Genomic DNA, 14,507 nt, shown 5'->3' with positions numbered 1-14,507 from the left:
TTACTTTTCAGATGGTTTGACAGACTGTGTGGACCCTGACTGCTGCCAGCAAAGCAACTGCTACATCACCCCTCTCTGCCAGGGCTCTCCAGACCCTCTGGACCTCATTCAGCAGAGCCTGCCGCTACTCTCCCAGCATCCTCCACGACTCTTCTATGACCGAATCAAATTCCTCATTGGCAAAGACAGCACTCATGTCATTCCTGGAGAAGTCTCATTTGATAGCAGGTATGTGTTTAAAATCAGTGAAGGGGGGGAGGGTCACATTTCCTTACAGATTATAAATTGATTCAACTCAAAACATCTCTTTAGCACTTACTCTGTGCCAGATGCTGAGCTAAATACTGGGTGTGCCAAAAGAAAAGGAAAACCAGGTCCTGCTGTCCAAAAGCTTGCATTCTTAAAGAAATAAATAAACACAGTACAATGTGAGAAGGCAAAGAACATTAACAACCGAGAGAAGGTCCCCCTTAGGAATTAGCACTTGAGCTGAGCCGCAAAGCAAGCTGGGGATTCTAATTGGCGGGGGTGACAAAGCACATAGGATAGCCTTTGCACAATGAGTAAGGTGAGGTGCAGATTTGGGGGAATAACTGGTAGGTTAGTTAGGTTAGTGCTTTAAGTGCAGCGATGGAAATCTGGAAAGGGAGGCAGGAGTGGAATTGTGGAAGGTTTTAAATGCCGGGCTGAGGAGTCTGCTTTTTATCCTGAAGGTAATAGGGAGTTACTGGAGACTCTTGAGGAAAGAAGTGGCATGGTCAGATTTGCGTCTTAAGAATATTATTCTGGCAGCGAGGGAGAACATCAGTTGGAAAAATCTGAGTTAGCAGGGGAGAAGAAATGTTCTGAAGGTCTTGGTTTTAAAGAATCATAGATTTAACATTGGAGGGCATCACAGAGGTCATCTAATGACACCCTCATTATTTCATGAGACCTAGAAAGATTCGGTGACTTGCCCAAGGTCACAGAGATGAATCCAGGGCCTCTCATTCCAGTCCAGCATTCTTTCCTCTTTTAATCATAATCCATGTCTATTTTGTTATTGTGTACTAACACCTTTTGTGAGTAGCCAAAGTGCAGCAGAAAATGCAAAAGTTGCAAACTCGTTTCTGAACATTAATAAAGGCTCTAAACAAGAGAGAAACAGACACAGACTTACCCACCACATGCTACACTATTGATATATATTTTCCCACATATATATGCAGATATAATCCTCCTCCCAAGAGTGTGTACAACACACACAAATATAAAATTAATAAAATCCATATGTTAGCAAATAACTACAAGAAAGAATAACAGGTCTTTTTCAGATCTGAATACTGCGAAATATATTAAAATATCACATTCCACTTTTTTTTATTTAAACTTCAGTTCTAAAACCTAATATTTTTTTTGCTTTTTGGAGGGGAAAGGACAGGGCAATTGGGGTTAAGTGACTTGCCCAAGGTCACATGGCTAGTAAGTGTGTGTCAAGTGTCTGAGGCTGGATTTGAACTGAGGTCCTCCTGACTCCAGGGCCGGTGCTCTATTCACTGCACCATCTAGCCACCCCTAAAACCTAATTTTTTAAGCCATACCTTTTTCCTTAAGGTAAAGTGGCCCCCTGTGTCATTATTAAGTAAGTTTGGCTTCCTCTTCAGGGAATACTAGATCTAGAACTGGAGGGATTTTTGAGGCCCCCTGATCTAGCCCCATCATAGTTACCATGCTCCTAAGGTCCAGGGAGAGGAGGTGCCTTTCACAGGATCACACAGATAGTAAATTATGGAGCCAGTGATTCCAACCCTCTGTTCTAAATCTAAACCTTTTTATAACATGCAGATGGTTTCACTTACTTTTATTAATGATTTCTACCAAGGTACAGCCCATTTGGTAAAGAAAAAAAGTAGCCATTACTAAGCTACCTTGAAGCATAAAAAAGGGAGATCACATGCATTTTCTCAATGACTTTTTCTGCTCAAGCTTTAGCCATGGCATATTTTTCTAATTAAACAAGGCATAGCTGCCATTATAATCTCATGAAAATAATTTGTTCATTAGTCTAGTTAATATAATTAATGTCAAGGGAAATTGCAACATCCATTCAAAAAAGAGTAAAACACAGAGGCTCCTGTTGTGCGCCTGGTTTCCTGGTGCATTGGGTCTTCCATGTAGCTAATCCACATGAGTCGATTCAACCTTGCTTTATATATTAAACATATTCCTCCAACCCTCCCTTCCCCTGAAAAAGATATGTGAAAATGTGTGTTTCAATTCTATTTTCTCATTGACTCCCTTTTTCATTTCAAAAATGTAGCTCCACAGAAAAGGAAAGAGAAGTAAGCCCCATGATACAGCTTTTAAATTGTATTCATGTTATTCTTCCACCAAGTCACTACAAAAAATGTTCAGCTGATGAATAGTTAAGCACCACGGTCTTCATTTTCGAAAGCTCATGATATTGTCATACTCCCCATAGTTAATTTCTCTTGTTCTGTAGGCACTGGATATTCAATAGGGGGATGCTCAAGGTACTTTCTCATACACCCTGCTTAAAAGAACGTCGGAGGCCTATGGAGGGTTATAGTTTGCTATCTTTATTCCACACTTAGGCAAAGAGGTCTGAGGAATGTTCTTAAAAAAAAAACCAAGAGATTTTTTGCTCATTACTGAATTTTGAGAAATGTCACCCACACACTTAAGATGTTAATAATTGCTGGTCTTTAAGGGCGAGGATTTCATAACTGGTTTTTCCAACAGTTAACCTCAACCTGCCTTTTCTGGCTAATATTCAGATTTGACATTGGCCACTGTTTGGTCTGGCTGATGTGTATATACATAACATACATTTTGTTTTTTGAAAAGCAACATTAATTAACTTCTCCTTCCTCTGAGTTTAATTTCAGAAAAGGGAAGAGGCAGATGGAGAAAGAAAGGGAAGTTTGGTGTATATAAATTCAAATCATCTAACCTCCTTCCCAGAGGTTTTTTAAATTTGTTTTATTGCTATCGTGTGCCTTTCCATAGGATCATTCTCTCCGTTTGAACCCTCCCTTAGAGAGCAGAAAGAGCATGATATCAAAGTAAGGAAAGACCCTGACACCCCCAGAGTAGCTTCTTGCTTGTGCCAACAGCTTAGCAGTTGTCAGAGTGAGCAGGCTGGGCCTGGTGCCCCAGGCCTCTTCTGTCTGGTTTGACTGGGCTTCTCTAATACATTTGTTAAGTACACCAGTTATCAGTTTGTGTTGCAATTTGTTCTAATTCTTTCACCTAGTGATCTCAGGCATTATAAGCATTTTGATATTTTTTTATTTTTATTTTTATTTTTGCATTTTGGAAGGCAATTGGGGTTAAGTGACTTGCCCAAGGTCACACAGATTTTGATATTTTTAAATGCCTGTGTTTTTCCACCAAAGATAACTGAGGATAATATTCCCCTTGGAAAAAAAGCAACTGGACTTGAAACATCAGAACTGTTGACACACTGTCTCTCACACAACATATGGGCTGGAGACAAACCTGGATCTTCATCCAGGTCATGTTTTCTAAATGTGGGTGTCCTCCAAGGCTCCATCTTGGGTCCTCTTCACTCCTGCCTCTCTACCTGGGGTCAACAGCCACAACCTGCAGCCCATGTCTGGCCTGCCACCTCTTTTTGTAAAGCCCTCAAGCTAAGAATGATTTTTACATTTTTAAACAAAGTTTTATTGGAATATAGCCATGTTCATTCATTTATGATTTATCCAGGGCTACTTCAATAGCAGAGTTGAATAGTTGTGACAGAGACTGTATGTGGCACTCTCATTGCTTCTCACTGCTGTTCAGAGGCCTGCAAATTCCAGTGACACAGCTATAACTTGACAGTATTTTGAGTGCCATGTGTTTTGCTCTACCATTATATTTTATTATTTTTTATTACCTGTGCATACTCGGAGTGTTAAAACAGGAAAAGAAGAGGAAATAAAATTTTGTCATAATATTATGAGCTCAGGGCCAAGATGGGAAATATTCCTGAATGAGAACCACTGTTACCCACTGTTATAAAATACTAAATGGTTTTAAAAATTAGCTTTTGATGTAGACTTGTTAGTGTTTCTTAATGATTTTAGCTTAAAATTACAGGACAGGGGGTGGCTAGGTGGAACAGTGAATAGAGCACTTGCCCTGGAATCAGAAGGACTCGAGTTCAAATCTGGCCTCAGACCCTTGACACACACACACAAAAAAAAACTAGCCATGTGACCTTGGGCAAGTCACTTAACCCCAATTGCCCTACCTTCCCCCTTCAAAAAGCTAAAAATAAAAAATAAAATTACAGGACAAAACTACTTATACACAAAATTTATACTGGGATAAAGTCAGTTTGGTGATAACTGACATTGTTTGGATCACAAGTAATGTCAGGCTGCTTTATATGCTTCCTGTGAAATCAAAAGTTAAAACAAGGGGTGGCTAGGTGGCACAGTGAATAGTGCACTGTCCCTGGAGTAAGGAGGACCTGAGTTCAAAACTTGACATGCTTACTAGCCATGTGACTCTGGGCAAGTCACTTAACCCCAACTGCCCTCTAAAAAAGCAAAAAACAGTTAAAACAAGAAGTGAGATCTCCATTCCCACACAGTTTGCAATGGATATATTTTCTGAGCTCAAACTACAGTTCCAGCAGCGTTTTTCTGACTTGATGCAAAATCTATTTAACTGTACAGTTGAAGAGCTTCCACCTCACTTTCAATTAGAAGTTATCAGTCTACAATGTAATGATGTGCTAAAATACAAATATCTAGAGAAGAATCTAATATAATTCTGTGGATGAATATGCTCAAAATCACAATTGAAATCAATATTTGGCAGTGTCTCTGTGTGAAAAGACAGTTTCCAAGATTAAACATGTAAAATCTGATAAGAGATCAGCATTAACAGATGAACGTTTGCAAACAATTTGATGATAGGGAGCACTTAACTTTGAACCCCAAATAAGTGGAATGTTATTCCCCCCAAATGAATTCCATTCTTCTCACTAGTAGACCTGTCTTACAAAGAATTATACTCAATTATTACTATTCTATTTTTATATTTTGTCAATAAAAATAAATACCTAAACAATATCCTTGATTTTGCCTCTTGGCCTACCAAGTCTACATTTACTATTTGACCCTTTATAGAAAAAATTTGCTGACCCCTGCTTTATACTCTTTTATGTGGTGATCTCATCAGTTCCCATGAATTCAATTCTCATCTATATGCAGATTATTCTAAAATCTATTTGTCCAACTCTAAACTCTCTTGACATCCTGTCTCACATCTCCGACTTCCTATTACACTTCTCAAACTGAATGTCCTGTAGACATATTAAACTCAGCATATCCAGAGCTCATTATCCCAAACCTCTACTCATTTTAACTTCCCTTTCAATGTTGAGAGTAACACCATCCTCCCAGTCATCCAGGCTCCCAACCTAGATGTCATCCTTGACTCTTCACTCTCTCTCAGCCTCATCCCCCATATCAAATCACCTGCCATGTCTTGTCAGTTCTACTTTGGAAACATCTCTCATCTATGTCCCCTTCATTTTTCTGACACTGCCACCATCCTGGTGAGGACCCTCATCACCTCATACTTGGACACAGCCTACTGGTAGGTCTGCCTGCCTCAAGGCTCTCCTCTCTTCAATTCCACCTCCAGTCGGCTTGCCAAAGTGATATTCTTAAACCCTAGATCTGATTGTGTCAACTTACCCCCTACTCAATAAACTTCAGAGGTTCCCTTATACCTCCAGAATCAAATATAAAATCTACTTGGCTTTTCAAGATCTTCATAACCTGGCCTCGTCTTACCTTCCTAATCTTGTTACACCTTACTCCCTCCTCCCTACCACTCTATACTCCGTATCCAGTAACACTGTTTTTCTTGCTGTTCCTTGCATAAAACACTCCATCTCTGAATTCCAAACATGTCCCCTGCTTCTCCACCAAAACTAGAAGGCCCTCCCTCTTCATCACTGCCATCTGACTTCCAAGTGTCATTAACATCTCAACTAAAGTCCCACCTTTTCCAGTCCTCTTTAGTGCCTTCCCTCTAAGATTATAGCCAACTTACTATATAGAAATATATATGTATGTAATGTGTGGGGGTGGGTGTGATCTGCACATGGTTCTTTCCTTGTTACCCCTATTAGACTGAGCTCCTTGAGAGCGAGGACTTTATTTTACCTTTCTTTGTATTCCCAGTATTGCTTGGCATAGTGCCAGGTACATAATGAGTATGTAAGGAATACTTAGTGACTCCTCTTGGTATAGCGTTTTCTCTGGAAAACATGATTTACTGTAATTATATCCGAAATATGTGAGGCCAAATCTGTGATAGGAGAATGCTATCTTTGAAAATAGAAGCACTTAGGAGTGACTAGGTGGCACAGTGAATAGAGCGCCAGCCCTGGAGTCAGGAGGACCTGAGCTCAAATCTGGCCTCAGACACTTAACACAAACACAAGACTAGCCGTGTGACCTTGGGCAAGTCACTTAATCCCAATTGCCCTACCTTCCCCCCTCCAAAAAGCAAAGAAAAAAAAATAGAAGCACTTGAAAGTGAATTTTTCAAAATCTTTATCAATGTAATGCATTTTGGAGCGATTATTTGCAGTTGTTTTTATGACAACTTTTAAATAATCATTGGTTTTAATTGTGTAGAGTTGTATATTCTTGGCAGTTCTCAGAGCACTGTCACTGTGGTCATGGTATTAGCTGTCACACTTGACCACAGACCACCAAAGATACTGCCCTACACATACGCTATTCAAGGTAGCATTAGGTAGAATGTGTCCCCCTGATACTTACTCTATCTATTCACATCTATCATCCAGAATATTGAGTTTCTTTCAGTGTCCTTTTGCTTCATGTCACACTGTCCAGACCTTTTTCATATTAACAGTTGTCTGGGGTTCACAGTTCTCATGGAGTTCACATTTCATTAATAATTTGCTCAGAGTGCAGTCTCTTCACAAACTTAGCACTTACTATTCTTCCCTTTTTAAGCACCATAAGATCCTAGATTTAGAGCTAGAAAGAAACTTCTGCGCCCCTGCATTTTGCAGGGAAGGGCACTGAGGCCCTTGGTAATTGGTAGCAGAGCTGGCATTGAAACCCTCCTAACTCTAAACCCAGCTTTCATTCTTTTGTTCCACACTGAATGGGATTCATTTCAGGTTCCTTTTTTTGCTTCTATTTCAAAAGTATCTGCAGAGTAAATCACATATTGTACATGTCCTGTACAGCTTATTATTTTTTAATAATGTAAATAGGTGAATAGAAGCATTATTGATCTTTGGTGCCTAAGCATTTAATCACTATCAATAATGGAAAAGGTTTTTATAAATATGTAAAACCCGAGTACATTAAACTAAATGACAGCAGTAATTTGCAAAGCCAGACATTTCACTCACCATCACTAATGGAATAATGCTTTTAAAGAACAAAATACTACTACCAGAAGCAACCAGCTATATTGGACAGTGCTACCAGTTGCTAGCAATGGCTAGCAACCAAGAAGCCTACACAAAGCAGTATTAGGCAGGGGTCCACAGAGCCTTATGGTCTGACATTTTTTCCCATTTGCTACAGAAGAATTGTTTTTGGTCACATGGGCCATACAAGTAACATTAAAGCCCAAGAGAAAGTCATTTCCCAAATGTAGAGCTAACATCTTTAAAGGGTAAGGCTGTGATCCTTCAAAGAGCCAGGAACAAAACTCAGAAAGGTGGAAACATTTCCATGATGATAGTACAGTCATGGCTGTGTCTTTGACTTTATAGGCATTCCATTGTGGGCATGCCCTGCCCATCTTTGACAGAGCCTAAAACTATTATTTAGTATCTCCCATTCCCACCTCCAGCTAAACTTTTTTAAAGAGGATTGTCCAGCCCAACCCCTTCCTTTTACAATAAAGAAACAGAGTTACAGATAGTGGAAATGAGTTGCCAAAGGCGAAGTAGTCAAACTAAGAATGACAACTCCAAATCCAGTCCTCTTTGCCATAGCACACTGAGGGAGTTTGTAGGAAGATTGTTCATCTCCTTTTATCACTTGGAATTGCTGATTCTGCTCCTTTTGGGGTGATTGAGGAAACAAAAGCTATCTGCAAATACTACAGAAATGCACTGAGAGGCCCAGAAAACACATAGAAGTGCTGTTGACAGTGCTAGGCAAAGACAGAAAGCATATATACCTGCGAATGGGGCTCTTAGCAAGCACTCAGTCTACCCCAGCCCTCCTTTAGTAGACCTCTCTTTAAGATAAAACTCTGAATCCTGGGCCTGATTATTCATGATGCCTGATAATAGCACTAATTACTTTGCATAACTTCTTTAATAAATCATGCTTTGGTGTACTTAGGGAGAGGCCAAAGGAGTGGCTGGCCCTAGATTGAGACGGGAAGGATTAAACACAGTGGAGCTATGCTGGTCATAGTCACGTATATTGATTCTTCTACAAACTTGACTGCTAGCAGGTGGCCTGGGTTGTCGAGTTTGGCGTCTCAGCTATATTGGAGGGACATGATCGATATGAATTAGTTGTTGATCTGATCTTATGGGGAAGAAGTGATACTGACTGAAGGGTTTGCAGGCACCAGCCTAGAGCAGGACCAATTGTCTATGGTGAAATAGAATGAGCAGCTATTGAATTCACTTAGACCGACTTCATGAAAAAGGAAAGACATAGTTCTTAGAATAATAAGTGTGCTTCTTAGCTAGTTCCAAACTGAGAGAATATTTCCAACTAGACCACTAGGTGGCGCAGTGCTTAGAGTGCTGGACCTGGAGTCAGGAATACCCTAGTTCAAATCCATCCTCACCCACTTAGTATCTGTGTGACCCTGGGAAAGTCACTTAACCTCTGTCTTCCTCAGTTTCCTCAATTATAAAATGGGGGAAATAACAGCACCTACCTCTCAGAGTTGTTGCAAGGACCAAATGGAAAAATGTTTATAAAGTGCTTAGCATGAGTTCCTGGCCATAGTAGGTGCTTTATAAATGTTTATTCCCTTCCCCCTTTCCTCCTTTGACACAATTTTTGGATTTTTCTGCATTTCATAGTGTTTGTGCCAAGCAGACTAACTAGAGGAAGACAATCACCATTCATTTGAAAAATTAATATTTATACCTACATAGGTTGATTTGATATCACTTATATAACTTTCTCTGCATCTTTGATTCTTTCAAGATAATTCAAATTAGATGAGATTGATTGTTTCTCTCATGAGGTTAATGGATATTACACTTGGTAATAGGTTCATACCATTCATCTATATATTGAACCGCCTTGACATGCCCATTTCCTGCCATCTGATCTCCTTTGTAAGTGATTGTGTTAGATGGGGACTGTTGGGATCCTGACACTTAAGTGACAGAGGAGCGGATGAGCTGCCATTAAACCTTTCTAGGCCTCGGGGATATAAACACAATGAAAGAAAAGTACATTCCCTCAGCAAATGACAGTGCTTCCACGTTAAGAACCTCCAGAGGGGGACATAAGCAGGACTCTGGCCTTAGATGTACATACCCTCATTAGCTCTGGACATGGACTTGTACAGGAGCTGAAAGAAACCACGGTGGGCTTCTTGGATTGCATGGCCTTCCAAATTGTCATAAATTCCAATAACTAATCACCAACTAATGGTGACCCGTGGAAGAATATGTGCTACCAAATAGAGCTGTCTTGTGAAGCTGCCTGAAAGACTTAGCAATTTTCTTGAGTTTTCTTAGCAAAATTCTTGAGGGTTTAAGAGTTCTTTAGAGCAGATGACTTTCTTACAAAAGCTAAATATGCCTTTCAGTCTTATTTCTATCATTAACTCAATTCAAGTATCATGAATTTATTAAATGCTTACTATGTTCAAGACACTGTGTTAAGTACTGGGAATGCAAAAACAAAAAGGAAAACTGAGGCCTTTCCTTCATATATACTCCTAGAGGAGGGAGAATGCCCCCTGTGCATGAATAAGTATGATATATATAAAATAAATAGAATATCATTTCAGGGATACAGTGGGGAGAACAGTTGCAACTAGGGGAATTAGGAAAGGCCTGGGTCATTAGAATGTTTATGGTGCCCTGGACAAAAAATAGGGAAGTTAGTGATGATAATTGGGAGGTGATGAAATCACAGGAAGTGCAGGCTGAGAAGAGTGCCTAGGACAAAGCTCTTAGGTACACCCACATCAGGGGACTGAAAAAAGATGATGAGCCATTGCAAGAGGCCAGAAAGGTATGAGGATAATCAGGAGAAAGCAGTGTTTCAAAAAACTAGGAAGGAGAGAATATCCAGGAGGAAAAGACAATCAACAGTGAGTTTCAAAGAGTTCGGAGAGGTCAAGAAGGAAGAAGATTGAGAAGTCTGTTGGATTACATACAGTGGTAACCTGGGAAAGGGCAGTTTTACTTGAGTGGTGGATTCTGTAGCCAGATGGTAGAGAGCAGAAAAATAAGTGGGAGGTGAGAAAGTAAAGGTGATGGTGTGAACGAGAGGAGACACGGGATTATGGCATGCGGGTATGGAAGGGTGAAGTGAAAGTTTCTTAAGGATGGCATAGGGGTGACAAGAGAGAGTCAGGGAAGGAGAGAAACCTGAGCCTATTTATGGGGGAAAAGAGGAGTTAGTGGATGGAGAGTAAAGATATTTATTTGTTTAGTGCATCAGCCCACCTCATGGGGGCTTATCACAGATTCAAAAATAGAGTTCAATTGATAGATCTATCCACTTGTGAGACAACGATATTCAGTTCAACTTACCAATGTATTGGATGCCATGTCTCTGTTCAGTTGAAGACAGGGCTAAAAAAAGTCTTATCCCTGATGTGAATACTACCTCAGACACTACCTGTATGCCTTTGGGCCTCCGTTTCCTCCTCTAAAATGAGGGAGTTGAACTAGATGGCTACTTTGGTCCTTTCTACTTCTAAAATTATAAATCCTCCATTCCTACACTTAACCAACAGACCCCATAATGGCCCCAGTCCTTCTCTATGCTGTCTTCATATAGCTAGTCAGTATATACTTATTAAGCACCTACTGTGTTTCAGGCACAATGGCGATAGAAAGAAAGGCAACAGATAGTTCCTGATATTGAGGAAACAGTATGCCACCAACCATGTACAAATAATCAATAAAGGGAAGACACTAACATTAAAGGGAATAGGGAAAGAATTTTAGCTGCAACTTAATGGAAGCCAGGGAGAAGAGGTGAGAAGGAAGAGAATTCCTAGGTATGGCAGACAACCAGAGAAAAAGTGTAGCACATGGAGATAGAATGTTGTTCAAGCAACAGCAAGGAGGCTGTTGTCACTGGATCACAGAGTACATGGTCAGTGGGGAAGGAAGGAAGTGAGTAAAGTGTGAGAACACTGGAAAGATAGGAAGGGCGTTCAGATTATGAGGGGTTCTGAACACCAGCCAGGGGATTTTGTATTATATCCTGAAGGTGATAGGGAGCCACCTTAGTTTATTTCATAGGGAGCAGGGTGACATGGTCGGATCTGTGTTTTAGGAAGATGACTGGCAGCTCAGTGGAGGATGGACTGGAGTGGGGAAAGACTTGTGGCAAGCAGACTGTTGTAATAGTTTAGGTATGAAGTGATGAGGGTGATGGTGGTGTCAGGGGAGAAAAGGAGGCATATTTGAGAGATTTCACAAATGTAAAAATCGACAAGCATTGCTAACAGATTGGTATGGAAGGTGAGAGGGAATAAGGAGTCAAGGATCATACCTAGGTTTTGAGACTTGGTGATTGGGCACATGATGGTACCCTCAACAGTAATAGAGAAGTTAGGGAGAGTGGAGGTTTGGAGGGGGTGAAGTTCAATTTTGGACATGTCGAGTTTAAGCTGTCTGTGAGCCATCTATTTCAAGATGTCTAATAGGCAGTTGGAGATGTGAGACTGGAGGTCAGCAGAGAGGTTAGGAATAGATAAGTAGATTTGAGAATCCAGCATGGAGATGATAATTGAATCCGTGGGAAGTAATGAAATGACCAAGTGAAATAGTGGAGAGGCAGAAAATAAGAGACTGCAAGACGAAGCCCTTTGGGACACCCACAGTTAGTGAGCATGACCTGAAGAGCCAGCAAAGGAGACTAAGAACCAGGAGAGAGCAATGTCACAAAAACCTAGAGAGAAAAAAGCATCAAAGAGACAGGGTGATCCACAGTGTGAAAAGGCTATAGAGAGGTAAAGAAGGGTGAGGATTGAGAAAAGGCCATTAGATTGAATAATTAAGAGATTGTCTTCACCTGCATATTGAGCCCCACACGCACAAAATAAATTAATCCCAAATCCAGAAGGGTCCTTGATTTCTAACTGCTGACTTGCTCCTGAAGGCAGCACAAAGAACGGTTGTGTGATTTATGTAAACATGAAAGTAAGGAATAAGGAAAAGCAATTACTGCTTACCTGAGAAAAAGATTTAATTGGTTGCTTCTAATAACATTCAGTTCAGTACTCACCTGTTGTATTATTCCTAATAATTTTAATTAGTAATATTTGAGCTAACAGTATCTAAACCTGTGGGTTGAATAGACCTTATTCATTGAAGAACAGCCTGATAATAGATTTGAAATTAGAGGACGTAGACTTGAATTCTGGTCCTGCAGCTTAATACTTATATGACCTTTAACAAGTCCCTTCCCTTCTCTGGGCCTTAGTTTCCCCATCTTTAAAATGAACAGTTTGAACTAGCTGATTCCTACTTCTAATCTCAAGTATCCTATCTTCTTCCTAACCTTGGTCCTATTGCTTAATCAGGGTCCAGGTCAGAGAAGATAAAGAAGATATAGAATCTTTATCTCTTACTCTGTCTGTATATATAAAGCCACCTATCTGTGACTACACAGTCTATGTGACTAACAGATATCTGTTAATGCACAGAGCCAATGAGGCCACAAATAGAGATTCCATTTCCACAGGGCCACTTAGTTTTTCTCTGCTCACCTAGCATGTACTGGGTCCCCAAGCCTGGCTAGCTGTCTCACTAGTGTTGTAGCAGCAAGCACCCCAAGCACGTCCTCAGGGTTTGCTGCTACCACAGGTTCTTGGATCTGCTTTGTTAAAGGAAAGCAACTCAAAATGGGTTAACAAGCTTACTTTAATCAGTCAGACATATATCGTTTACCTTGTTCAGGGGAAAAAGGTCAGCACCCCAAACTTCAAAGCATACAGGCAGAATTATCAAGACAGAAACAGATCAAGTAGACAGATCTCCAAACTGTCCAACCATTACATCCATACCCAGTCAACATCTGGGTTTCCACATCTTGGTTTTTCCAAGCCGGGGGACTCTCAACAACGGCTTCCCAGAATTCAGATCAAATCACAGAACACTTCTCAAAGTGAGCCCCAAAACAAAGCCTCACATCAGGGCTTATATAGCCTTCTCCTGGCTCAAAGAATGTAACAACCTTATTGACCCACTGGCCAATCAAAAAGTATCTACTGAAAAACAAGCCTCCCTCCCCAGGCTTCTGGTGCACTTTAGCCTAGGGGCAGGGAAGATCTTCCAAATTTGCATTCCCATTACAAGTGTGTGCCCTGGATTACTTTTTGGAGGGCAATTGGGGTTAAGTGACTTGCCCAAGGTCACAGGCTAGTTTTTGTATTAAGTGTCTGAGGCTGGATTTAAACTCAGGTCCTCCTCAGTTCACTGGGCCACCTAGCTGCCCAATGTGTGCCCTGGATTACAAGGGGGCCAGAGATTCCAGATACTATCTATATCCTCCCAGCCAGACAAGCAAATCCACATGCATGCAATGCACCCAATCATTGCACAGTAGACATTTGCTGTCTCACCAACAGCAACATCTTTTTTTCCCAAATAATCAGTAGTGATAACTTCCTTCTTACAAATTCAAAGTATTTCCTTATGAGGTAATGAAGCAAAAGTACTATTATCCCCATTTAACACACCATGCCACTGAGGAATAATAGAGATTTATCCCCAAATTATCTCAGCAGCAGAGCCAGGACAGAAGTCCCATCTGTGGGTATCTTGCCCAGTAGAGGGTAGAGGAAAAGTAGCCTGGAACAGTAGTGTTGGGTACTTTGTGTGCCTAACTCCCACCCTGACTTGGGTGATCATTTGGAATTTAGAAGCCAGATTCACTAGGAAGTGAGAAAAGAGACCAAGGAGGCTGATGATGACCAATGCAGCCTATACTGAAGATTAGTCTCCTCAAAGATGGGCAACCTTGGACCTATTCCAGAAGAACCTAAAGGGCTTCTTGGACAAATCTTTCAGTTGTTGTAGCTAGACCAATAGAAACATGCCTGCCAGGGGTGGCTAGGGGATGCAGTGAATAGAGCAATGGCCCTGAAGTCAGGAGGACCTGAGTTCAAATTTGGCCTCAGACACTTAACACAAAAACTAGCCGTGTGATCTTGGGCAAGTCACTTAACCCCAATTGCCCTCCAAAATGAAAAAAAAAGCAAAATCCCTTGATAGCCTCCCCTATCTTTTAGGGGTGGCTAGGTGGTGCAGTGAATAG

The 14,507-nt window shown here is 40.8% G+C and overlaps 1 protein-coding gene across 1 annotated transcript in view; it reads left to right on the top strand.

Moving 5' to 3' along the window:
• Nucleotides 1-14,507, top strand: part of TENM1 (teneurin transmembrane protein 1) — a 782,231-nt gene that overhangs the window by 629,067 nt on the left and 138,657 nt on the right. Inside the window, exon 15 of the mRNA XM_069074038.1 lies at nucleotides 12-228. Coding sequence (XP_068930139.1) covers nucleotides 12-228 — 217 coding nt within the window. The remainder of the gene's footprint in view (nucleotides 1-11; nucleotides 229-14,507) is intronic.

The sequence above is a fragment of the Petaurus breviceps genome, unplaced genomic scaffold, assembly GCF_028583685.1.
Source record: "Petaurus breviceps papuanus isolate PSGF00001 unplaced genomic scaffold, PetGlider_PUasm1.0 90881, whole genome shotgun sequence".
NCBI lineage: Eukaryota > Metazoa > Chordata > Mammalia > Diprotodontia > Petauridae > Petaurus > Petaurus breviceps.
This window is presented reverse-complemented; position numbering and strand designations above follow the sequence as displayed.